Genomic DNA, 27,769 nt, shown 5'->3' on the forward strand with positions numbered 1-27,769 from the left:
ACCCTCTCCATTGCTCTGTATTGTTGACCCCAAGTATTTGAAGTCGTCCACCCTCGCTATCTCTTCTCCCTGTAGCCTCACTCTTCCCCCTCTACTTTTCTCATTCACGCACATATATTCTGTTTTACTTCGGCTAATCTTCATTCCTCTCCTTTCCAGTGCATGTCTCCATCTTTCCAATTGTTCCTCTGCATGCTCCCTGCTTTCACTGCATATCACAATATCATCTGCGAACATCATGGTCCAAGGGGATTCCAGTCTAACCTCATCTGTCAGCCTATCCATTACCACTGCAAACAGGAAGGGGCTCAGAGCTGATCCCTGATGCAGTCCCACCTCCACCTTAAATTCCTCTGTCACACCTAAGGCACACCTCACCATTGTTCTGCTGCCATCATACATGTCCTGTACTATTATTACATATTTCTCCGCCACACCAGACTTGCACATGAAGTACCACAGTTCCTCTCTTGGTACTTTGTCATGGGCTTACTCACGATCCACAAAAACACAATGTAGCTCCTTCTGACATTCTCTATACTTTTCCACTAGCATCCTCAAGGTGAATAATGCATCTTTGGTACTCTTTCTACGCATGAATCCATACTGTTGCTCGCAGATACTTACTTCTGTCCTGAGTCTACCCGCCACGACTCTTTCCATAACTTCATTGTGTGGCTCATCCACTTTATTCCTCTATTATTCCCACAGCTCTGAACATCGCCTTTGTTCTTAAAAATGGGAACTAGAACACTTTTCCTCCATTCTTCAGGCATCTTTTCGCCCGCAAGTATTCTGTTGAAGAAGTTGTTCAGAAACTCCACAGCCATCTCTCCAAATTGCTTCCATACCTCCACCGGTATGTCATTAGGACCAACTGCCTTTCCATTTTTCATCCTTTGTAGTGCCTTTCTAACTTCCCTCTTACTAATCATTGCCACTTCTTGGTCCTTCACACTTGCCTCTTCTACTCTTCCTTCTCTCTCATTTTCTTTATTCATCAACTTCTTGAAGTATTCTCTCCATCTATTCAGCACACTACTGGCACAAGTCAACACATTTCCGTCTCTATCCTTAATTACCCTTACCTGCTGCACATCCTTCCCATCTCTATCCCTCTGTCTGGCCAACCTGTAGAGATCCTTTTCTCCTTCTTTCGTGTCCAACCTGGTGTACATGTCTTCATATGCCTCTTGTTTAGCCTTTGCCACCTCTACCTTTGCCCGACGTCACATCTCAATGTACTCCTTCCGCGACTCCTCAGTCTTCTCAGTGTCCCACTTCTTCTTCGCTAATCTCTTTCCTTTTATGACTTCCTGTATTTTGGGGTTCCACCACCAAGTCTCCTTCTCCCCTTTCCTACCAGAAGACACACCAAGTACTCTCCTGCCTGTCTCTCTTATCATCTTGGCTGTCGTCGTCCAGTCTTCTGGGAGCTTCGGTTGTCCATCGAGAGCCTGTCTCACCTCTTTCCAGAAGGCCGCACAACATTCTTCCTTTTTCAGCTTCCACCACATGGTTCTCTGCTCTACCTTTGTCTTCTTAATCTTCCTACCCACCACCAGAATCATCCTACATACTACCATCCTATGCTGTCGAGCTACACTCTCCCCTACCACTACTTTACAGTCAGTAACCTCCTTCAGACTACATCGTCTGCACAAAATATAATCTACCTGCGTGGTTCTACCCCCGCTCTTGTAGGTCACTATATGTTCCTCCCTCTTCTGGAAATAAGTGTTCACTACAGCCATCTCCATCCTTTTTGCAAAGTCCACCACCATCTGCCCTTCAAAGTTCCTTTCCTGGATGCCGTACTTACCCATCACTTCTTCATCGCCCCTGTTTCCTTTACCAATATGTCCATTACAATCTGCACCAATCACAACTCTCTCGCTGTCTGGGATGCTCAGAAATACTTCATCTAGTTCCTTCCAGAATTTCTCTTTCAACTCTAGGTCACATCCTACCTGTGGTGCATAGCCGCTAACCACATTATACATAACACCCTCAATTTCAAATTTTAGTCTCATCACTCGATCTGATACTCTTTTCACATCCAAGACATTCTTAGCCAGGTCTTCCTTTAAAATAACCCCTACTCCATTTCTCTTCCCATCTACTCCGTGGTACAATAATTTAAACCCTGCTCCCAAACTTCTAGCCTTACTACCTTTCCACCTGCTCTCTTGGATGCACAGAATATCAACCATTCTCCTAATCATCATGTCAACCAACTCCTGTGCTTTTCCTGTCATAGTCCCAACATTCAAAGTCCCTACACTCAGTTGTAGGCTCTGTGCATTCCTCTTTTTCTTCTGACGCTGGATCCGGTTTCCTCCTCTTCTTTGTCTTCGACCCACAGTAGCTGAATTTCCACCGACGCCCTGCAGGTTAGCAGTGCCGGGGGCGGGCGTTGTTAACCCGGGCCACGACCGATCCGGTATGGGATTCTTTAGATGAACGCTCATATTTGTTTGGCACAGTTTTTACGCCAGATGCCCTTCCTGACGCAACCCTCTGCATTTATCCGGGCTTGGGACCGGCCTACAGATTGCACTGGTTTGTGCCCCCATAGGGCTGCATTGCCTATATATATATATTAATGAGATTATGTCAGAGAAAAAATATTTTTTGTCAAGAATCAACAACAAGTGGGACAAAATCGTGAAGTGGAACAAAATGTATTGGATATTTTAAACTTTCTTGCAGATCACCTTCTTCCACATGTTTGGTGTGTCTCCTGGGTGGCTTGTGGGGAACTTTAAATGAGACTTTATATGGATATCTTTGAGAAATGGCTTTCTTCGTGCCACTCTTTCATAAAGCCCAGATTTGTGCAGTGGACGACTGATTGTTGTCCTCTGGACAGACTCTCCCACCTCAGCTGTAGATCTCTGCAGTTCATCCAGAGTGATGATGGGCCTTTTGGTTGCATCTCTGATCAGTCTTCTCATTGTTCAAGATGAAAGTTTAGAGGGACGGCTGGGTCTTGGTAGATTTGCAGTGGCCTGATACTCCTTCCATTTCAATATGATTGCTTGCACAGTGCTCCTTGAGATGTTTAAAGCTTAGGAAATTGTTTTGTATCCAAATCCGACTAAACCTCTCCACAACAGTATCTCGGACTTGCCTGGTGTGTTCATTGGTCTTCATGATCCTCTCTGCACTTTAAACAGAACTTTGTGACTATCACAGAGCAGGTGCATTTATACGGAGACTTGATTACACACAAGTGGATTCTATTTATCATCATTAGTCAACATTGGATCATTCAGAGATCCTCACTGAACTTCTGGAGTGAGTTTGCTGCACTGAAAGTAAAGAGGATGAATAATATTGCACAACCCACTTTTGAGTTTTTCATTTGTTAAAAAAGTATAAAATATCCAATAAATTTGGTTCCACTTCATGATTGTGTCCCACTCGTTGTTGATTCTTGACAAAAATGAACATTTTATATATTTATTTTTGAAGGAAGAAATCTGGCAAAAGGTTGAAAAGTTCAAGGGGGCCGAATACTTTCACAAGGCATATATATATATATATATATATATATAGATAGATAGATATATAGATATATATATACATAGTTGTCGGCGGCATGGTGCCACAGCACCCGGCCTGTGTGGAGTTTGCAAGTTCTCCCTGTGCCTGCATGGGTTTTCTCCGGGCACTCTGATTTCATCCCAAATCCCAAAAACATGCATTCTTTGGAGTCTCTAAATTGCACCTAGGTGTAATTGTGACTGCAGCTGTTATCTGTCTCCATGTGCCCTGCGACTGCCTGGCAACTAGATCAGGGTGTCCCTCGCCTCTTGCCTGATAACAGATGGAATCACTCCAATGCTCCCACGACTCTTGTGAGGATAAGCGGCTCAGAAAATGGATGGATGGATTACTAATGTCATCAGGTCCATGGGTGGCAACCATTATCCCACTACAGTGATTATGTGTGGTGGGGTGTAGATCATTAAAACTGGAGAAATTAGTGGGGATGAGACAAGACGGTCATAAGATTATACTGACTCACAATTGTCATCCCCACCCAGGAAATTAGCACCCCAAAGGATGTGTGAACGTTTGTAGTTTTTTAAAAATCTGCTGATGAAAGGCACAGCAGGCCAGTGAGGCCAGAGTGCCAGCACACCTGGCTGAGTATTCTCCCTACCCCGACTCTGCCCTCCCTGCTCAGACAGGTGTATAATCGATTAAAAGTGAAGGACGGGGAAAGCAGTGAAGGGATGCTTGGGGTGAAAGGCGACCAGACTGGAAAGCAGCACAGATGTGCCAGCATCTGCCCCGGTGCCCACCATTCTCCCAGGGGACCCTGAATGAGACATGAGTGTGCCCAATGTGTGCCATATCTACAGTGTGTGTACTAAAAATGTGCCGTGTGTGAAATATGAGACTAGAGTCCAGCAGCCATAGAGAAAAAGAGGGAGGGGATGGTGAATGTCAATGTGAAAGCCAAACCAACCACAGCCCAGTGACCAGAACATGACCAAAACGTGAGCACGACTGAGGTGGGAGTCACTGATGACCACCATAAGCCCCAAGTCAGCCAGGAAGCACACAGACCAAAGGAGAGAATGGCGAAGACCATGGTGGTGTGCCCCGGGGAGAGCGAAGAGGAGGCCACAGGCCCAGGACGCAGTAGGACACCCAGAGACCAGGGATGCCCAGAGTGGGGCCAATGGGCACCACCACTCAGCTGACTATTGATGTCATTTCTCAAGGAAGTGTAAATTCTGGACAACAATGGGATCTTTCTTTGTCTTCATGGACTCGTACACACACAATCCTTGGGTTGCAATCACATGTTAATCGCCGCCATTTCTACAGACAAGCTAGGCGTTGCAGACGACACCACCACGGTCCACAGACCCGTGTGTAAGCGGCGAGCGGAGGATGTTTTCTGCCTACTTTAATTCACTCGATAATGTCGCCAAAGCTAGATATGTACAGAAGATCAAACGCTGTGAAGATATCGATTCTTAAACTCTCCACAACGACGTACTTTCAAAGAATCTGAAAGACTTCCCTGAACTATACTATCTGGAAACTAGAAATACACGTTTACCGCTTACAAAATGATCAGACCAGACTTTCAAATAAACATTGGACTTGTGTACTCGAGCTTCATTCAGATCTGTACGTCGTATATTTGCAAGCCACTTTTGTTTTTTTCGATAAATCCATTGTATCTTCTCCTTCATGCAATCTAATCTTTGGAACACGGAAAAATCGCTTCCCAATGTCTCTGTTTCCGCAATTTCCACATCTGTAGATGCAACAAAAATCTGGCATGATGACAATAAACAGCTGGCTGCTTGTCTGCAACAATGGCTGTTAAGTACCCGGATGAACAAGCGTGGTGTCACGTACAACCCAGATGACAATTATTAGAGAAATTGTCTATCGTGTTTTTATCCTGAACTTGTTTTTCCCTCACTGATTCTGAAGTTCTGTATCATAATAGAGGTTCCCGTTGGAGAGTGCAAGGAGGCTCTGTTATTGGCTGTGTTATTATGTTGACCTGACGTTGTAAGAAATGAAACCATAACAGGAAAACAGCAAACACAATTGCTGGGTTGACCACCCACAGACTGAACACTCATACCTTTGAAGAAATGTAAGTCTGCCAGTTACCCTACCACGCATGTTTTTGGAAAATGGGAGGAAACCGAAGTGTCCAGAAGAAAGAAAGCTGAATATTTATCTGTTTCTATTGATATTGATTTAGATTCATACCCTATTTTTCATCCTGAAGGTCTGAATGATTAATAGCAGCAAAATCATTGAAATTCATTGAATGCTAAGCATGGGTGTTGTTACTGATCAATGTGAAATAGCTGCAAGCCGCAACTAGGTTTAGCTTTGTTGGAGAGTTATAAATGTAAGCCCACAACTGTTTGCATTACCCACCGGGAATCTTAGAATCATCAAGACAAATTATCCTGCAAAGGCAGACTTACATTTGTTCAAAGGTATGACTGTGCAGTCTTTGGGCAGCCAACTGAGCAATTGTGTTTGCGGTTATCCCGGTATCCAGCTTTCATTTGTTCCAGTGTTAGGTCAACTTAATAACACAGGCAATAACAGAACCTCCTTGCGTTCTCCAGCGGGACCGCTACAATGTAGCAGAACTTAGGAAGGAGTCAGTGAAGCAACAATGAGTTCAGGTTTGATGGTCTGAAAATAAGTGAAACAAAACCACCACGCCTAACCTACTCCAGCCCCATCACATTTAAAAAAAACTGATAAAGAAAGGCTCTGTATTGTCAAATATAATATCGTAAAAAATTAGTGAGCATGTTGAGAAATGGCTTTTATGAAGTGTAACTAAGATGAAACACACACACAGTTTTCTACAACAACAACAGTGTGTGTGTTTCATCATTTAAATGGTGTGGCCTAGGGAGTGCCTTGCTCTCTTCCTCTGACAGTGGATGCCGCGCACACTTTCCAGGCTTTCATAATAACAAAATCACTTTTAGGCTTCACTTTCTTGGGAGCCACTCTGACAGTTCATTTACAGCAAGAAAAAAAAATTAAATATCCTTGAAATACAGTATGTGACATGAAGAGCAAATACATTTATGATGCGTCAGAGGCACCACGGAAAATAAGTGTTCCACATGGATGTCAGAAAGAATAGTTTGCAAACCCAGACAACATACAGTACATATATTAGAACATTTGATTTGCACACTGAGTTGTCAGTCAGTCACTGATGGTGTCGTGGTACACACACCTGACTATACTGCAGGCTGCACGGGATCAATTTCCGCTCAGTGACGTCATCAATATGTGACCTGCAACTAAGTGGCGACCAGTTCAGGGTGTAGTGTGTAGTGTAATGTTAGCTGGGATAGGCTTTGGCACTCCTGCAACCCTTGTGAGGATAAGCAGCTTGGAAAATGAATGCATGGACAGATGGATGATTTATTAGTGGACCGAGTGAGCTAGAGGTTCCATCTTAACTGCTTCATTTTTGCCTCAAAGACGAGTAAATTGTTGCACGCAAATGTCAAGCAACCACTGTTAAGTAGTCATAATAGTCATGCATCAACACGATTGGTAGTAAATGCGGCGCACGCTGTAGTGGCCCAAATACAATACAAAAACTACATATCCTAGGGAGGTCGTTAGCAGCACAGGGATCAAAGAGTAATCTCATTGGACACTTAGGAATTGCTTTGAGACAATGCCCATTATTCATTGCAGGATCATTTCTCATCTGCCAATTATCTTGCTTTTCATCTCCTTGCAGGGAAAAAAAAGGCCAATCTTTGTAAACTGATAAGTGTTTGGACTAAGAAAAGCAATAACTAACTGAGACCAAAACAAGGTCATATTCAACTGCAGCTTGATCTTGAATCTCTTAAACTATGGTCACTGCTACAGCAGTCAAACGGAAAAAAACAGCGTGTTTTTATGGGAAAGATAATCCATCCAGTTTACATGACACATTGATTTTTAAAGAGAACGTGACCCCAAAGCGGAAATAGTGTAAGCATGTTTTGAGGTGGTGCCATGGTGGCGCAGCTGTAGAGCGTTGGCCTCACAGTTCTGAGGACCGGGGTTCAAATCCCAGCCCTTCTCATGTGGAGTTTGCATGGTCTCCCCGTGCCTGCATGGGTTTTCTCTGAGCACTCTGGTTTCCTCGCACATCCCAAAAACATTTGAAATTGCCCTTAGGTTTGATTGTGAGGGATATTGTTTGTCTCCATGTGCCGTGCAATTGGCTGGCAACCAGTTCAGGGTGTACCTCGCCTCCTGCCCGTTGACAGCTGGGATAGGCTCCAGCACTCCTGCGACCCTTGTGAGGATAAGCAGCTCAGAAAATGGAAGGATGGATGTTTTGAGGTGCAAATTAAATGCTGCAACTCTCCCTGACAACCACTAATGTGAAAGATTTGGGGAAATCAGTGTCTTTATTTTCATCATAAGGGAAAGGGCCGGGGAAATGGAAGTCAGGGGCTCCTAGCTAAAGCTACTGCCCTGTAACTCATGCTCAAATAAATGGAAGAAATAGATGGATGGATGGATGGATGGATGGATGGATGGATGGATGGATAGCATATCTTTGTCAGCTCAATATAATTCATCCTGGTAAGTAATTTAACAAACCAATGAAAATGATGTACAGCTGTCATTCGTATGAAATACCTCGAGACTGTAATGAAGACCTTAGACAAACACTTGCAAATGGCTTACAGATAAAAAATTACATTATGGTGACACATGCTACTGCTTTCAACCAAATAAGCGCATTTGGTGCAATGCAAGCTTAATTTTTTTAAATAGTTTATTGATGTCCTGAGGGAAAATGTGCTAGCAATTGTGTGCATTGTTTTTAACTTTACATTTGAATGTAACGCAGTTCACACACCACATAAGCCCTTATTCTCCAGCTACTCTGGTTTCCTCCCGCAACCCTAAAACATGCATGCTAAATTGACTGACGACTCTAAATAACCTCAATGTTTGTTTCCAGTCTTTACACCACCACTTGCACAGAGTACAAAAAGTGGATGGATGGAGGTCTAACTGGCAGTTTTGCAATTGGAACAGTTAAATTTTTTGTCTGTGTTTGCGGTGGCCTAAATATGGTAACTGATGTAACTGTGTTAAAGTGGCAAGTTTGTAGCTTTATGTGAAGAGTCAAGAAGGGCCACTGCAGCTCTCGTAATGTTCAAATTCCAATTTATATTCTTTCTTTATCCTTAAGCTGTACCCCCGGTGTCCTTGAACCTATTTTCATCTTCTGTCAGATCTCTTATTCCTTTTTCGATATCAAATGCAGCTGGAAAGTCTGAACGGATTGTGATTATGCGAGCTGCTTCATCATGAAATCGAACAGCTGAGCTCTGATAAAACATTTATGGTCAGTGGACATAGCTGTGTTTGCTGGCTGAGCCTAGGGACCGTTTTTTTTTTTATAACGGCGACTGGGGCAAAAGCTTAACATCTCCTTTCTCCCAGTTAACCGCAAACAGCACGCCAAGATGAGATCAACAGTGAGGACTTTATTGTTTTGAGCAAATAATCACTAACTTGGAATTTTTGGGCTGCAACAGGTTCCAAAAAAGATGGGACAGGGTCATGTTTACCAGTTACTTCTTATGTTTGCGACCCATTCTTTCAGAAGAACAAATCTTTTGAGTGAACGAACTGAACCCAATCCGTTCATGAAACAATTTGATTTTTGCTTGGCCGCCACCAGCCGACGTGAGGCAAGCGAGTGCCTGGGACCGGAAACGGAACTGTTGAAGGATTCTGTCACTCACTTCTGAATATTCGCCGAATGACCAATGAGCAGCCACGATGCAGGCGGGGGCCAAATTGATTTGCGACTCGCCAGCAATGTCACTCAATTCGGCCAATAACTAAGGAGCACCCAGACCCAGTAGCAGGCAACACTGGGCATGATAGAGGAGGGACTGAAGTAAATTGAGTGATTCGTTCACTGAACTGGTGTACTGAGGAACTGCACATTTCTGCATTCTGGTCCAGTTTTCAGTTGGACCTACAAATATCGCGCCAAACTGTACTTTACTGACATTGGTTTTCTGAAGTGTTCCTGAGCCCATGAGGTGAGATCCTTTACACAATCATGGAGGTTTTTGATGCAGTGCCACCTGAAGGATAGAAAGTCAGCGCCATTCAATGTTGGCTTTCGGCCTTGCCGCTTACATGCAATGATTTCTCCAGATCCTTTTAACTGTTTGATTATGTTACGGACTGTACATGATGAGTTCCCTAAATCCCTTCCTTACAACTGTACATTGAGTAACACTGTCCTGAAACTATTCGACTATTGTCCCGCGCACTGGTTCACAAAGAGGGGAACCGAGCCCCATGTTACCTTGTGAATGACTGAACAATTCAGGGAAGTTCCTTTTATGTATCAATCATGGCCCACACCTATTCCCATTGAGTCTGCTCAAGTGGGGGACATTCCAAACAGCGGTTTGATGAGCATTTCTCAACTTTCTCAGTTCTTTTTGGAATGTGTGGCAGTCATAAAATTCCAAGTTAATGATTATTTACAAAAAACAATGACGTTTATCAGTTTGAACATTAAATACTGTATATTGTTTTTGTTGTGTATTCAATTAAATATAGATTGAACATGATTTGCAAATCAATGTGTTTAACACAACGTCCCTATTTCACTGGAAATGGGTTTGTACTTGACTGCATTCCCAAATACAGAGTTTCAAATGCAAGACCAGGTACTGAGGCTCAAACACACCATGAAATACAACTGAGTTTGCTTTCAATGGGCCTGTTTTTTGTGGAAAACATTTTGTTTAAATCTACAACTGCTGTCAGAGTTTTTAATTCAGTTTTGCACAACAGCGCTTGTTCTTAACAAAAAAAAAAAAACAAGTGTAAGCAACTGACACTCAGACAACCTGTGGCTACAGAAATGAATAAAATGCAATGCCTTAATCATGCTTGTATTTTCTTTTTTACTCCTTTATACAGAATCAGGAGCAAATGCAGAATGTTTTCTACTGACGTGTGCTTATGGGATTTAGTATAATTATTTTCGCTGTGAGGCACTGACACCAAACATAATGAAGATGACAAGTATTGTGCTGAAAGACTGCTTTTGTTTATCATGACAACATCCAAAATAATTTGAAGCACTTTACTTTTACACATGCTGTAACATTATCCTCACCACAAGTTTCTTGTGCAGAGAATCCAAAAGGCAAAGCTCTCACTTTACTTGTCTATTTAGTTTCATTATGGTCATGAGCCTTAGGTAATGACCTGCAACCTCATGCAAATGTGAATTTCACCCCCAAAGGCACAATTAAAACGATTGTTCTTTTTCTTAAAAGAACAGGATCACAGGTTCAAGAAATTAGTTTCCATCGCAGGCATATAAAAATACTCTGTAGAGCCCGAAGCACTCGAAAGAGATTGAGGAGTCAATTGGCGTTTTCCCCCACTCTAAGGGTGCCGGGAATCATTATATCCTCCTTTTGAGATTTTCTGATCATGTCCAACTCCGAGGAGGAGACCCTGAGATACATCTAGGAAACAGACGGGGTTATCCTTCCAGCCAGTCTGGTACAGTTCCCCAAGGTACAAGAGAGTGTAGTCAGAAAGAAGGGCTCATGGCTTACTATGCGCTCTCTGCTACCACCGTGCCTGATTTCAGATGTGCAACAAAATAATATAAAGAACACCAGACTTCTGTCAGGAATGGGGCTCGAGGGTGGACCCAAATGCACGACTCGACCTGGGCAGTTTCAGTGAGATGGCGACCGGGTTAATGATCTTGGTAATTGAGAACGGGCCAACGAACCTGGGAGCAAGTTTGCGGGATTCCGTCAGCAGTGGGAGATCTCTGGTGGAGACCCACACTCGCTGTCCCACCCTGAGTACTGGTGCGGCCCTTCTCTTACGGTCCGCTGCAGACTTGTAGGCATTGCTCATGCGCAGAAGTGTCCTCCGAGTTGCTTCCCAGGTTCGTTTGCAGCGTCGTACCACGGCCAGGGCCGACGGGGCCGCAGAGTCTGTGGCCAATGGAGGATACAGAGATGGAGGATAGCCATGCACGACGTGGAGTGGAGGTGGAGGGCAGAGAATTGTGGGCATACTCTACCCACTTGATGTGCTGGGTCCACGTGCTGTGGTCCCTGGATGCCAGGCATCGAAGTCCGGTCTCCAACTCCTGATTTACTCTCTCTGTCTGGCCATTAGACTCCAGGTGATGACCCGATGTCAGACTAGCTGAAGCGCCGATGAGGTTGCAGAATTCCTTCCAGAAGTGGGCACTGAATTGCGGACCCCTGTCCGAAACGATGTCTTGGGGTAGCCCGTGGTAACGGACGACCTTGCCTAACACCAGCTGGGCTGTCTGCTTGGCCGACGGGATCTTCGGAAGCGGCACGAAGTGGACCATCTTGGAGAAACGGTCCACTACAGACAGCACCACTGTGTTCCCTTGGGAGGGTGGCAGGCCGGTGATGAAGTCCAGCGCGATGTGTGACCATGGACGGAAGGGGGTGGACAGGGGTCGCAACTCACCAACAGGCCTTAGGCGGGAAGTCTTATTGGCCGCACACACTGGGCAGGCGTTGACGAACTCCCTTACGTCCTTGCTGAGGTTGGGCCACCAGAACCTTTGTTCGACCACTGAACGCGTTTTTGCCATACCCGGGTGGCAGACCATCTTGTTGGTACGGGCCCAGTTGACGAGGTCTCCCCACAGAGATGGAACGACGAAAAGGCGGCCCGATGGACAATCCGCGGGTGGCGGTGTCTCTCCCGGGGGCTCCTTCACCCGCGACTCGACCGCCCAGGTGAAGCCAGACACGAAGCACGCCTCTGGCAGAATAGGAGCGGCCTCTGATTCCGTGCGCTCCCCCTCGTGGATCCGCGAGAGTGCTTGCCGTTCTTGGAGTCTGGGCGGAAGGACAGAGTAAAGTGGAAGCGGGTGAAGAACAGGGCCCACCTGGCCTGGCGGGTGTTCAGCCACTTCGCGGTCTAGGTTCTTGTGGTCAGTGAAGACCACGAACAGCACTTGCGAGCCCTCTAGCCAGTGCCACCACTCCTCCAATGCCTTTTTGACCGCCAGCGGTTCTCGATCTCCTTCGTCATAGTTCCTCTCTGCCAGGGTCAGCTTCCTAGACAGGAATGCGCACGGGTGGATCCTTCCATCCTTGGGACTCCTCTGAGACAAGATGGCTCCGATTCCCGAATTAGATGAGTCAACCTCCACCATAAACTGGCGATCTGGGTCCGGAACAATGAGGACGGGCGCGGCGGTGAAACTTGCCTTAAGCCTGTTAAAGGCCACCTGGCAGGTCCTGGACCACACGAAGACATTGCGTGGCGAGGTGAGCGGCCACGGAGCTGAAGTTCGTTATGAACTTCCTGTAGAAATTCGCAAATCCTAAGAACCTCTGTACGTCCGTCCTGCTGGCGGGAGTAGGCCAACGCAGCACCGCGTTGACCTTCCCAGGATCCATACGTATCTCCCCGCCTGCCAGGACGAAACCAGGAAGGACACGGACGCTCGGTGGAACTCACACCTGTCCAGATTTACGAACAGCTGGTGCTGCAACAGACGCCGGAGCACCTCCCTGACCTGTTGGATGTGAGAGTTCAGATCTGATGAAAAGATTAGAATATCGTCGAGATACACAAATACATTCTTGTTCAGAAATTCCCCAAGAGTGTCATTAATGAAGTTTTGAAAGACGGCCGGGGCATTTGTCATTCCAAAAGGCATCACAAGATACTCATAGTGCCCTGTGGGGGTGTCGAACGCCGTATTCCACTCATCTCCTTCCCGAATCCGCACCAGATGGTAAGCGCTGCGCAAGTCCAGCTTGATGAAGATCCGGGCTCCCTGAAGGAGTTTGAATGCTGTAGCGATCAGCCGCAAGGGGTACCGGTTCTTGACTGATGTCGTTCAGTCCTCGGTAGTCGACGCAGGGTCGCAGCGTGGAGTCCTTTTTCTTGACAAAAAAAAAACCCGCACCGGCTGGTGAGGATGAGGGGCAAATGAGTCTGGCTGCCAGCGAGTCCTCGATGTAGTCCCTCATGGCTTGATGCTCTGGTCCTGTTGACGAGAACAGTTTCCCTCTGGGTGGAGAGGTGCCTGGCAGGAGTTCAATCGCGCAGTCGTATGACCAATGTGGCGGCAGAGACTTTGCCTTAGATTCAGAGAAGACCTCCCGGAGGTCATGGTAGCAGGAGGGCACCGCGTTCAGCTCCAGGGTGGTACTAGGTTCTGTTAGCCGAACCGGCGCGAACTGAATACCCCTGTTTTCCTGTGCAGCGAAACAGCAACTGCGACAGTCCTCTCCCCAAGTCTTGATCTAACCTGTGGCCCAATCTATGTGCGGGCTATGTTCTTTGAGCCACGGGCTGCCCAGGATGAGGTCGCTACTACGTGCGTTGAAGACATGAAAGCTAATACGCTCCGAGTGAGCGTCCGGAAAGCTCATACGTAGCGTCTGAGTGTGATGTGTAACCCGACAAAGGAACTTGCCCTTGGCGGCATAGGCGTTACGAAGCCGTTGCGTGGGGAAAGTTGCTGCCCCCAGCTCTTCGACCACGCGGGGATTTATCAGGTTTGCGTCCGACCCGGAATGTATGAAAGCAGTCACAGTGCATGAACGGGAGTCTGTTCTCAAGGTGAGGTGAAGAAGGGACCTCCCTGACTCCGCCGCGGTATACCGCACACTCACCGGAGTAAAGATCCTGATGTCGGGGTGCTTTGGTCGAATCGGGCAGCGGGCGATCAAGTGTCCCAGACGCCCGCAGTAAAAACAGCGACCCTAACGTAGCCGGCGCAGATGCTCCTCCGCTGGCCCGTCGAGACCCTACACCTGAATGGGTTCAGTCGTGGACGACCGGGCGGCAGCCGAACTGGTGCCCTCCCTCTCTCCCTCAGTCATCGCAGCTAGTTGATCCTCCATTACTAGTCGCTGGTCAACCTTGAGGGCCAACGCGATGAGTGCGTCCAGCGAAGGAGGGAGATCTACAGCGATGAGGAGACCCCGGATTTGGGAGGAAAGCCCCTGGAAAAAGGCGTCGTGCAGGGCATCCTCGTTCCATCGACTCTCGGCGGCGCAGATCCGGAACTCGATCACGTAGTCCGAGACGCGACGACGACCCTGGCGAAGCGTCAAGACGGGGGTCGCCGCTTTATGCTCCTGCGCCGCATACTGGAACACCTGGGTGAGTGCGCAGATGAATGACGTCCAAGAACGACAAGTTACTGAGTTACGACTGCATTCAGCCGTGGCCCATGCCTGCACCCTTCCCGTCATGTGGGAAATGACAAACGCGATCCTGGAGCGGTCTGTGGGAAAGGCGGATGCCTGCATTTCAAAATGGAGATCGCACTGAGCGAGGAAAGGCTTAACATTCCCCGAGTCGCCCGAGAATCGTTCCGGTCGAGAGAGCGGGGTAACCCTGCTAAAGGGGAGCTCCGTGGAGAGCGGTGCGGGCGGAACCGGTGGTACCGGTGGAGTGGCCACCGTTGGCGTGGCAACCACCCTAGCCTGGGAGGTTAGCCACGGCTCCAGCCGGGTGCAGAAGTCATGGAGCCTCTTGTTGGTTACCTGGAGAGCAGCCTGCTGCTCCACCAGGCGTCTGCCCTGGACTTGCAGGGAGCGACGGATAGCCTCTAAGTCGGATGGGTCCATTTTATGGTCAGATCGTTCTGTCAGGAACGGGGCTCGAGGGTGGACCCAAATGCACGACTCCAGAGACAAGCAGACAGTGCAGAGGAAACCTTTATTCAGTCCAAGGTTTGGGATCAGGCAGACAGTCCAAACAATCAGAAGTAATAGTACGGCAGCCTTACGAGGGTGGTCAGTGGACAGGCGTGGGTCGGTGCACGGAGAGCAGAAGTCAGGCAAACAGGAGTGCGGGAACGAGGCATCAAGGACGACGATCTGGCGGAGGACAAGTCGTCCCCCGGGTCCTGTATATACTGGGAGGCATCAGCTGGGACAAGGTGCAGGTGTGCGCTGACTAGCCACGCCCAGCCTGGGCAGGAAGCCAGGACCATGACAACTCGGTTGGAAAATTGCTTCATATCTTTCGTTTTATGGGACAATTTGGCTTGATTTAAACATCGTTTTCACATCAATAAAATACGTTCAACAAGCGTAATACTTATTTTATCGGAAAGATGGGAAAAGCAGGGTACCAATTTTTAATCATGTGGAACCAAAAAAAATTAGGTAGGTTTTTTTTTTTTCAGTGGTGTAATGTCTCTAAGGGTCAACAGCATCTGGATTTTTGACTGGAGTCAGAAGTGTGATGGTCAAAAGTGTGATGGTCTGCATACTGTCTATTCTGTCATGTCGAAATTGAGTCCTTGGACATTGGGGGGTTGGGCCGATAGGATAACCGTCTGGATGACCTTCATGATCCTCTTCCACTGTCCAGCTGACCTTCCCAGAACATCAGAGTATGGAGTTACGTTGTTCCCATTTTCAAGGTCAAAATGCTCAGGCTTTGAGCTCAATCGTCATTGCATGCATGTTGCTTCCTTAAATTGAATTTGTATTTTTGTTAAATTGCTGTCTCACTGATGTTCCGTTGGCAAATTTAAGAACAGATATGGATTGCCGTTTGCTTTATTTTAATCATTGTGACTCAAGTCACATATCTGTATTGAGGCTAGAACATCATTATTCCCTTTGACTAACCAAGAACCTCCACTAATTGTCAGAAATATACATGTACATAGATGTATTCTAAAGGAATCTATAGATGCAACATGTGTGCAATGTATTCAATGTAATACTGTGACAAATCTTGAATTGAATAATTTGTTATCGGTAATTAATAAAACATTTTAGCTTTTCTCATTGGCCTCTCCCACACCCTTTCTCTCATTTGAAGTTTCACCTCTGTATCCCCTAATTTGGAAAGTGAGCCATCAAATAATAGAGAAGCTTTATCACTTTTTGTGGTACGTTTGTCCCGAATTTACCCTTCAATTCTCTCTTTCATGCTCATTTTTATTCACTTTTTTCCCCTCCCTTGCATCCTTGACCTCTAAAAGGTTTTTATATTGTAACGTAGGTTTCAAGGCTTTATAGGGATTCGTATAATGTTGGGTTTGCATTGCAGGAAGGAGTTGGTAATATTAGAAGGTGTGATAATAACCATCCTCATCATCAACAATATGATGATGACGATGATGATGATGATGATGATGATGATGATGATTTATAAATTAGCTCTGCTTGCTAATGTGAACAGAGATTTTGCCATTTGGTGTGGGTGACAACAGCTCATTAACCGAGTGAGTATTGTGTTTATCACCTAAGAGTGAAATGGAGAGGATCCATACACACAGGTCTAACATGACAAAACAACTTTGCGGGTAGGAATAAGGATGTAGTATTTATGAACAATGTCGCACATATCAACTATATGATTAATTTCATGCATCAATAATGGTTTTTGCAGTGGAATTCCCGGAAAGAAGTGTGGGGTCATTATCTTAACTGCTGAGGAGCTCAGCAACTGCAGGGTCAGTATACACTCACGCATGCAGTCAAACACACACATCTATGCACACATTTACAGAAAAACTGTGCCCCAAAAATAGAATAGACACACAACCGCAGAACAGTTTTAACGATGGGCCCAACTTTCTACAAGAGACCGTGAAATGTGACAAATGAGCAGGGGTTCCACATGTGAATCAGTTAGTCAGGGTTGAAATATATAGTTTTTACAGGCTGCGTTGGGAATACAAATGCTTAATCCCCACCAGTGTTGCTCCATCGGTATTATCATGCGAAACCGTCTACGGATACTAATATTATTTAAAAAAAAAAAAGAAAGAAACAGCAGCGCTATATAAAATTGGATTGCATTAACAATGGACATTAAAAAGTAGATATAAGATACTGTATGAGTATCTTGTCTTCTGACATTTACGTCTTATTTTCTTCTATTTACAGCCATAAGATAACGCACTATATTTTATCTCCAACCATTGCGAGTTTACTGTAGATCAGGGGTCACCAACCTCTTTGAAAGTGAGAGCTACCTCTTGATGACAGATTTACACCAAGCCCTACCAGTTTGATACACACTTGTGAAATAACACATATTCTAAAATCAACTTGAATTATGTGGTAATAATCATTTGCTCTGTATCTATGTGGTAGATAAGTAGACAACTGCATTTTAAGTGATAAATGGAAATTATTTTTTGACATGTTCAGCCGTGACGATCAGTTTTGTCCGATATCTGTGAGGCCAGGGTCCGTTTTATTGAGGGTCCAGTATACAGTACCTGATTATGCTTCATGGCAGCATAATGACAAAAAACATGAAACAGATATTCTCAGACCTGAATGAGACCACGATCATGCATGGATAAAAAATTCGATATGAATGTGACAGCACTGGAAGTGGGCATGCACCAAACGTGCTGTCAGTACAACACAATGACTAGCGTGTAGTGGACGTGCAGTAGCACCCTGACAAAGAGAGATGGGACACAAATACCGAACAGAAATAGATATTGTACATGTAGCATGCGCACACTAACAAATCCACAGATTTCTGATGATGCCTTACAATTGAATGAACAAGATAAAGGACAATCTATTCATCTGTCACGCTACCGAGCCATAGCGAGCATCTGAAAACAACAGCCTTAATAAAACGGTGTCTCATTAATGGGTGTAACCATCCATAAATATGTATGAGGCTATTCCAAATTCCTCCCTGACTACTGTATATTGGAGACGATCAAATTAGTTTTTCCTACTGATAGAATGTATACTTTGAATAAAACACTGGATGGATTTCACACCGTAATATATGCAGTCCTTATGAAGATGAGGCGTACTTGGGAATTTGCATCTCCATTATACAATTTTAACCGCAATTATTGCTTCCCATTCAAACTGGGTGTTGAGTTATAGATTAGTCTGTCGGTGTCACAAAAAGCTGTCGTCTCAAAAAGAAATTGTGCAACCCCGCATGCTGCTGCCTCTGATACGGAATTGCATCCTAAATGATTACAGATATTTTCATCTATTCTTATTTGTCTTCTCTCACAGGATATTGCGACCATGCAGTTGTGTGCCAACAAGCTGGATAAGAAAGACTTTTTTGGCAAGTCGGATCCCTTCCTGGTTTTCTACCGCAGCAACGAAGATGGAACGTGAGTTTGAGGAGCCTCTTGAGCTGCAACTACCCATGCAAATGAAAAAAAGAATAACAATAATTTGAGTTAATGTTAATCCTTATTTATTGAGACCTGGGATGTTTGATTCAAGTGTTCCTTTTTTATGTGTATTATTTTTTTTCAAACCGTTTTTATATGTCAAAAGATTTTAAAATGTTGGGCTGAAGAACTCAATTTCTAGTTCAGGTCTGGATCATCTGGAAAAATTTTGTGAAATACTGTATTGGCATATTACCGTAGAACTGCAGGTTTCATTCAAAGTCCCGCAAACTGATCTATTTCAGAAATGTCAGAAAACCACAAGTTTAGGTGACTGTACCACTAGTTGTAAGCATGCGCAGTGACTTACATTTTTATTTAGAGAAGTTAAAGCTTTGGTGTTGAAGTGTTTTAAAAGTTTGTGATTATGGCTGACAAAAACACCATCATCTAAATAAATTAAATAAATAAATAAATAAAGTCTGGATAAACAATTTTTACATCGCTTCCATCTGTTTTCACTTAAAATATTTGGCAGTCCCATTCAAATAAGCCATTGAGCCTAATCTCAAATGTGGTTGTCCTAGCAAAACATCTGCTCATGTCCCACAGTCATACGTACTGACGGGCAGACGTCGCAATACGGAAAATTAATGCTTTGGGATTATCATCAAGAGCCCAAATGAACTCTGCTTTGTCTGTCTGTTTGTTTCTCGATGCGTTTGCTGTTTTTTTGGCAGGTTCACCATCTGTCATAAAACAGAAGTGATCAAGAACACGCTGAACCCGGTGTGGCAGCCCTTCACCATTCCTGTTAGAGCTCTGTGCAATGGCGACTATGACAGGTCAGAAAACAGATCAAGAGAATCGTGCATAAATACATGCATAAAAAAATGCATTGTAAAACGCCGAATGAGGAACCGTGGTCCATAGGAGGCAGCCTTTGGGAATGGATGACATCACCTGTTGCCGGGGCGGTCAGAATAATGCCAGCAATCGGTCATGGTGTCCCAAGGACCAACGTTGGCGTGATTGTGATCGCGTTGGTTCCTCCACTACACTCTGCATTGTGACTGGTGTGAGTGCCACTTTTGCAGCCAGGTGCACTTTGCATATATTTAAAGCCTTATATGGCTCCCGTTTAGCTGTCCATGTCCTTGCGGGACTACAATCACGATATTACACCCCAAATTAGACTAAGCTGTGTGGATTTAGATTTTTTTTTATCTCAGCACCAATAAAAGAAAACAGCTAAGCTCAGATGATGCAAATCTTTCCATATGAGGTCTAAACCGTGTACGGCGATCACGCTGTCCTTTACTCCCCTAGCTGGTGTCACTAAAAAACCAGTGAATAGCAGAATTCCTGGGGGCTGTTACCAGCATGATTTACATTTGGTGTCCTCATGAGACACTACTGCTTTCCACTTGGGATTGAAATAAAACGTCAATAGGTGGGCTGAGGCAGTCTTATCATCTTTTTGGAGTAAAACCTGTCCAACTAAATACAGTAGAACAAATAACAAGTGGACTTTACGATCCAATATAACATTTAACCTTCAAAATAAAATTGTATCAAAGTCGCAGCCACAGCAAAACAGTACCAAGATTTTTTTTCTCACACCACTTGTTGCTAGGCAACGTACGACCGCCCCACACAGGAGAGAAACGGCCGAGATTCCCTAGGGAATGCTGGCAATTACTTCAAACTACTATTTTGCAGTTGAATGGGAGCATTTCGAATTTGAAATGAAAATAATACACCAACAAGGCATGCAACAACAGAAAAAAATATCACCAGAGGATAAATTTTGGGCTCAAGACCTATTAAAGAAGATGACAACTGCCTTCATGAACTGGAGCTGTACCATTCAGCTGTGGGGTCCGTGATAGTTCTTAATGACCGAACCTCCCAATATATGCCAAGAATTAGATCATTAAAGATATTGATAAGTGTTCATAAAAATGCAGACCTATGAGCACAGTCACTTTCTCTTTGCACCTCAAAGCATACCAACCATCTGATTGTGTTTTTAACTGCTCTCCATTTCAGATGACTACATATCATTTATCATGCTTTTTTCTGATAAAGTTCCATCTTAATTTCCATCCTGTAGTATGTGACAGTCATCACCCTTCCTGCCAGGCTGCTTTATATTTCTCGCTGCACTTGGGTCCAATTGGTTCGTCTCAGGATGACTCACTGTCAAAGAACTATGACTATAAAGTGGAAAAACTGCAAAACAGCACCTGTGTTGAAATAACAAAGCATTTTTTCCAGACTTTCTTTCTGCATTGCCAGTCGTGCCGTCGTAGCGTTCCATGTTGCAGTCAGTTTGCTTTGTAGTTCCAGCATTTTTAAAATTCAGATGTGTTGCAATCCCGACTTAAACTTGTTTCTTTTAGGAGGTGAACATATTGTTGAATCATTGAATTGTACTGTCGCAGTCATAAATAATATTTTCCATATTTCAGGACTGTAAAAATCGATGTCTATGACTGGGATCGAGATGGAAGGTAAAGGCATGAACCTTGCTGTCATTGATACAGTATTTTTTTTTTTTTTTTTGCATGAACCTTGGTGTCATTGATACTGCATTTTTTTAAATCTGTTTCTGTCAAGGGATTTTTCATGATTGCACAATGTTATTGATATATTTAAGTTATATATATATATATATATATATATATATATATATATAAATCGATATGTATCTGCTATACACAAAGCCTCTTTGACTTATGCAGTAACAGTTTTAAATTGTGGCTCAGTTGATATTTTGTAGGTAATATCATTATTGCTGGATGTGCATAGCTTACTAACTGCTATCCAGTTCAGACTGAATAGTTTTATAGACTTCATACTTGAAAGATATTTTATGAAACAGCAATAGAGTAATTTTGCTCTTCCAACAACTTCACGAAGTACATTTTTTTAAAAGTCAATATAATGAACAGTTTTGTGTAGGTAGGTGACCGTAGGCAAGCCATTCGGTAACATTTGAACTCTTCAATTTTTCCACCATAATTTGGTTTTGATCATACTTTTTTCCCCATAAGTGCCTAATTCTGTTTGGGTCATTGTTCAAATGTTTAGCAGTGCTTGTTCTAAAATACTTGACAGTGCATGCATCATCTTTTCTCTTCAAACTCCACTTTACAGATGGAATGTATGCTGTGCAGGTGATGTGTCATAGTAATGATGCCGTATTATCTATAGTAGAGCTAATTTCACCCACCTCAGTGATGGAAAAGCAGGGATTAAATTAAGGTGATGTGTTACCTAGTCACAGAATACAAATCTACACTGATTACCTAGAATACATTCTATATATTAGGTTAGAAACCATTATTTATGGACATACAGTAATTTTGGTTCTGCTTCTTAGTCCTACTCCAGATTGGCTTCTCAACTTTTAACACAAACAATAAAAACAATCTTGATTCTCCTATCCTCCTCCATTTTTTTTTTTTTTTTACCATTCCCTTTCCTTTTAGGTGAGTGTATTTATAACTGGAATATAAAAATGACACCGTGACAATGGTGCAAAGGTTTAGATCTGGCAGATCTACAGGAGGAGACGTGAATAGGCTTGACACTTTGTCTCGGATGATGATATTTGGGTTCATGCTTGCCCATGTGTGGGTGTGTGTCTGCAGCCATGACTTCATTGGCGAGTTCACCACCAGCTACAGAGAGCTGTCTCGGGGACAGAACCAGTTCAACGTCTATGAGGTGAAACCCAAAAGAATGTTATTCATATCTTATTGCAATTACACTATTGCACTTCTAGTGCAGGATAATAAATGTGTTGTTATTGTATTGTAGGACTAATTGTATCTTTAAATGTTTGAAATATTACAATGTTTCAAGTAACCATGGAATGCTTTTTTTTTACCCTCTAAAATAGGGTAGAAAAACATTAACTTGTAAAATGATCATTGAGGAAAATCATTTGTGGATGACTAATGATGGATGATGATTCTAATAATCCATGCAAAAAGTATATTGTATTGATATGATATCAGTTTAGATTAATAGTCACTGATTATTGTTCCGTTAATTTTCATTTAAAAGCTGCTAATGTTTTTTTTATTTAATTTACTAACATGGTAGTTCCCCCCCCCCCCCTCCCTCCACCATATTGCTGACAGGTTATAAATCCCAAGAAGAAGGGCAAAAAGAAGAAGTATGTCAATTCAGGAACGGTGAGTCTTTCTAACTTCCCTGCCCTTGCTTGTTTTTGGGTTGGCAACAGCATGTGTTTGAAGACTTGGACTTAAAAAACAAGGGTTCGAGTCACGCTATTGACAAAAATGTGATAAATGCGACGAGTTGTTGGAAAGATGCTGGCTACTTGCGAGGTCAACTTGAGCAAGGCAGCCTTGCCAACCCACTCTTCACTTGAGTGGTGCAGCACTTTTTGCATACCTCTTTCAATCTGAATCTTTCCTTGCATGCGTGCGTGTGTGTGTTTTGGGTCTCCATGTGGTGTGCAACCCAAAAATATACAGAAGCGTTTGAATTTTCCGTAGAGTGGTTATAATGAGTTAAATAAATTACATTAATATTATTTACTTATGATTGGTATTTTTATGCTATGATACAATACTAACTACCGTATATCTCTCTTTCCCAAATGTCTGATATGCCGTCTGGCATACTATATGTTTGTGCCTTCCCGCTGGTTCAACTGTGGTTCTTTTTCCATCTTCCTTCCCTTTACTGTTTACCTCTATATTTGTGTGCGTGTCTTTGTGTGTGTCTGTGTGGTTGGGTGTGAACACAAGGTAACTCTGCTGTCCTTCAAAGTGGAGTCGGAGTACACCTTTGTGGATTTCATCCGTGGAGGGTGAGTGGAATAATGATTAACCTGCCCTCCCTGCGTCACTGCCACCATGTTGGTTGCTTTAGCAGTGTGTGTGTGTGTGTGTGTGTGTGTGTGTGTGTGTGGTGTGTGTGTGTGTGTGTGTGTGTGTGGTGTGTGTGTGTGTGTGTGTTTTGAAACGCCAAATTCTCTGTGCACATTAGAATGAATTCATATTGACTTTGGAAAAAAAAAATTACACCTGAGAAATTTGGGACTGCTAAAGTCCATATGTAGACTAACCCGGCTAACCTGAAAGAATATTTTGAAAGCATTTTAGTGAAATAAAATCTGATTAAGTCCCATCCTGTAGTGGTGGTGGTTTTCTTAATATGCTGCACTTAATTTGGACCACAATCCAATGTAAAGCCACAGCTGGCCTAAATGAATGACATTGGTACAGTAAGTGTTCAAATCATTTTTCTTGTTGCTTCTAGAATGTTTAAATCGTCATTAGGTAGATGCTCTTTAGCTCAATTATATTTTTAATGCTAAAATACATTTTCATTATTATTCTTATCCTTGAATTTTCAAATGGACTGCAATATTTACTATAGGCACATTAACTGCTTGTTTTTGTTGTTGTTGTTGTTGTTGTTGTTGTGTTTATTCTCTTTTGGGGGGAATTTCTTGTGCACCAGGACACAGCTGAACTTCACAGTTGCCATAGACTTTACGGCATCAAATGGTAAGATAGTTAAGATGAGTCAGTTCACACTGCACGTAACACAGCACACTGCGTTGTCAACCAACCAGATCATTACGTGCCATTGTACATCTATGAATCATTGTGTAATGTCATAGCATGGGCATGTATGGCTGCCAATGGAACTTGTTCCCTCGTATTTATTGATGACGTGACAGCAGTATGATTTCTCGAGTATTACAGGCAATATTATCTGCTCATATTGAGCCAAGTGCTTCAGAACTCATTGGGCGGACTTTTTTTGAGCGAAGACATAGAATGTTATGCAATGGCCAAATTAATTACATGGCCTGAATCTGATTGAATATGTGTTTTACTCACTGAAGAAAACACTAAAGGGAAAATGTCCAAAGAACAAAGAAGGATTTGAAGACAATTGCAGTAGAGGGCTGGCAGAGCATTACAACAGATGAAGCATTTGGTGATGTCTTTCAGACTTCAGGCTGGAATTGGACTGCAAAGAATTTGCAACCAAATATTAAAAAGTGAAAGCTTGATTCATGACTTTTGGTTTGTACCAGTGCTTTTGGTCCTATGAAAAGTCAGAGGGACACAAACTGTTGTATTACTACTCACTTCACCTGAATTTGATGTAACCTCAACCTTAAGTGTATGGAATGTCTAATTTCGAACGCAAATTATTTTATCTAGACAAAAATATATGTTCAACTGTTCCATAAAATGCATATTCTGTTTGATGTTTTTACCACAAAATACAAGTGTTTACAACTTAAAGACCATGAACTTGACCTAGTTTCTCTTACCTGCAAACTGACTCATTTCGTGGGCGGACCTCTGACGTCACAGATTTTGCAATGGGCTGTTTTGGAACAACAACAAGCTAGGAGTCTTTTGTATTCATGCCGAAAAAAAACTCATTTGTTTCTAGAATTCCTCAGTAATTTTAAACTAAAACCAATCCGTAAAAATGATATGTTATTATTTTTATTTTATTTTATTATTATGATCAAAACTGTGCCAGACGAATATGAGCTTTCTTCTGCGATGACACGCTGTGGTAACCCCGTAACGGGACAAGCCGAAAGAAAGCAGCATTATATTATTATATTAGTACTTATTTTTTAAAATATGCCAACTTGGACTACTTTATTGGCTTGGGTGGTGCAATAAGCATTTTACAGTAGTTGTTGCGTACCAAATCATTAAATACATTGCATTTGCATAATTTCAAAAGACGGAAAACTTCATATATACATTCAGAATATCGAAGCCTTTACTACTTATCAGTTTATGACGAACTAAACCAAACAAGAACTTCACAAACGCTGACCAGTTGATATTTCCAACACGAGGCATATCCTCCACAATTGGTATGACTGCTGTGTCAGCATCTACAACACCAGTGTGTGCTATCTAATTGGCTCAAATTGATAACCTTTAACGCTTTCATAAAGCTCATACTTCACCGTCTTCGTGGGACCTTTCAGAATAATGTTAATTGCTCGAATTATTGGAAAATTCATCACCGTTCTTACAGTGCATTCCTACGGGATCCATGTTGTTGTCACACCCCTGATCGTCTTTCTTCGCCACGTTTCCGTCCTTTTCCGGCAGATACAGCAATGTGCAATCATTTGTTACAGAAAAATAAAAATGTTTTTCATAACGGATTTAAGATTCGTATTCAGCATAAAAACTGTATATTAGCAAAAAGGTACATTGCGGTCCTTCCATTCTCTTTAAAGCTGAAAATCTGCAATTAAAGCACATTTAGTTTCATTTTAAAATCAATGTGGTAGTGTTTAGAGCCAAAAAACTTCAACGTGTCAGTATGCAATATTTATATATCTGACTATATATGCTGCTGCAGTGCAAGCATGCAGTGCGATGCTGTGGACGTTGGCAGCACAGTGGTCCTTGAATTGAAAAGTGTTTAATTTAAATGTCCCATGTTGTGACGTCATTCCCGTGCATTCAGCAGGAGAGATTGACGTAGAGTAATTGCAGAGTAAAAATAGCAAGCGGTTTTGGTGGAGTTATATAATCAAATCAGGAATGAAGACAAAATAGAGGAATCTGTAATTAATACGATGTGCTGGGACTCATTTCAAATGACTTACAGGATGAGATGGTTAAAAACAAACAGTTCCCCTTGAGTTACTTTCAGAGGGGTTGAGGCCAGTAACAAAATCTAAAGTGATGTGGGACCAATGGGCAGCTTGGAATAGGCAAGGGGCACTGCAGACCAGCTCGGGGTAGGTGCGATGACTTCCCTCGGGCACAGATGGAGCAGGCTTGGACGAACCTCCAGGAGTCTTTAACAAGGCTGGGCCACCAGAAGTGCTACTGGAGGAACTGAATGGTGCAGGTGGTGCCGGGATGACAGGTGAGATTGGAGTTGCGGGCCCACTAAAAGAAATCCAAGTTGAATCAGGTACGAACAAGCAGTTCGGAGACCCTGTCTTGGGATCTGAATGAGTCTTCTGGGGCCATCCGTTTGATCTTTCAGATAGCTGCTCCAATGAAACATGAGGAAGGGAGGATGGATTTTGGTTCTGCATTCTGGTGGAGGGTGAGAAAATCTGAGACAGGGTGTCAGAGACTGAAGTTGAATCTGCTCAGGAACAGGCACTAGTGAGATTGTCAGGGGTTTAAGGCTTTTGGTGAACCAATGGAAAAAAGGTTCTAGTGATCAGTCCAAATGATAAACAGTAATTTAGTCACTCCCTCCACTTTTCCAAAGCCCGCACAATGGCTAGCAGCTCTTAGTTGACAACATCATAATTCCTCCCGGCAAGGGGCAGGTAACGGGAGAAAAAGACACAGGAATGAGGTTTCAGGGAGAGGCTAGCCCCTGACCCAGTGTCCAAGGTGTCAATCTCACCAGACACCTGTCTGAGGGGAGTATTGAGGCAGTCTTACATTCATCTCTCTTAGGTACGGATGAGATGGTAGGCATTTAGTTGGTCCAATTCGGTGACTAACTGGGAATCGCAGAAGGGTTCAAATGATGGGTCAATGAGGGGTAGTGGTTTTTTGTTTTTTATTGTTATGTCATTGAGTCCACAGTAGTCAATGGATGGGCGGAGAGTGGTGTTGTTCTTTTCACTGACTGGAGACCAGGAAGGGCAAATGAGTCCAAAAGCCAGGGAATCATGGCTGTAATCCTCCATCGCTTTTTTTCTTCAGGCAGGAAGGATTGAAGAGACGGTTGGAGGTAAAAGGGGCTTGTCCCATGCAGCGATCTTGTCTTTGACCTGTTCCGTAAGGTCTTTAATCTCATGAGAGCTATTAACATCATTAAGGACTTTCCCCATCCTGGTCTGTTTAACCTGCTACCCTCTGGCAGGCGTTACAGGTCCCACAAAACACAGACAAGCAGAGTCAGACAGCTTTTACCCTTGAGCCATCAACTCTTAAATTCTTAAACTCATAAACTTAAAACCACTTAACATAAAAGTACTGTAATGTAATATCATGCAACTGCACTTTTTTTTTTTTTTTTTTAATAATCTTACCAAGGCCTGGACAGGGGGGGTAA

At 43.5% G+C, this 27,769-nt stretch overlaps 1 protein-coding gene across 5 annotated transcripts in view; it reads left to right on the forward strand.

Annotated features, from left to right (window-relative positions):
- Window positions 1–27,769, forward strand: part of LOC133508002 (copine-9-like) — a 111,057-nt gene that overhangs the window by 63,916 nt on the left and 19,372 nt on the right. For 3 of the 5 annotated variants that reach the window (XM_061833668.1, XM_061833659.1, XM_061833676.1), the window contains 8 exons: window positions 16,975–17,038; window positions 18,588–18,691; window positions 19,435–19,539; window positions 21,169–21,210; window positions 22,354–22,429; window positions 22,849–22,902; window positions 23,485–23,546; window positions 24,203–24,249. In XM_061833668.1, coding sequence (XP_061689652.1) covers window positions 16,975–17,038; window positions 18,588–18,691; window positions 19,435–19,539; window positions 21,169–21,210; window positions 22,354–22,429; window positions 22,849–22,902; window positions 23,485–23,546; window positions 24,203–24,249 — 554 coding nt within the window. Of the gene's footprint in view, window positions 1–16,974; window positions 17,039–18,587; window positions 18,692–19,434; window positions 19,540–21,168; window positions 21,211–22,353; window positions 22,430–22,848; window positions 22,903–23,484; window positions 23,547–24,202; window positions 24,250–27,312; window positions 27,446–27,745; window positions 27,766–27,769 lie in introns of those variants that run through there. The other 2 variants (XM_061833718.1, XM_061833736.1) reach the window with 2 other exon arrangements.

This window comes from Syngnathoides biaculeatus, chromosome 2 (genome assembly GCF_019802595.1).
Source record: "Syngnathoides biaculeatus isolate LvHL_M chromosome 2, ASM1980259v1, whole genome shotgun sequence".
In the NCBI taxonomy this organism is placed as follows: domain Eukaryota; kingdom Metazoa; phylum Chordata; class Actinopteri; order Syngnathiformes; family Syngnathidae; genus Syngnathoides; species Syngnathoides biaculeatus.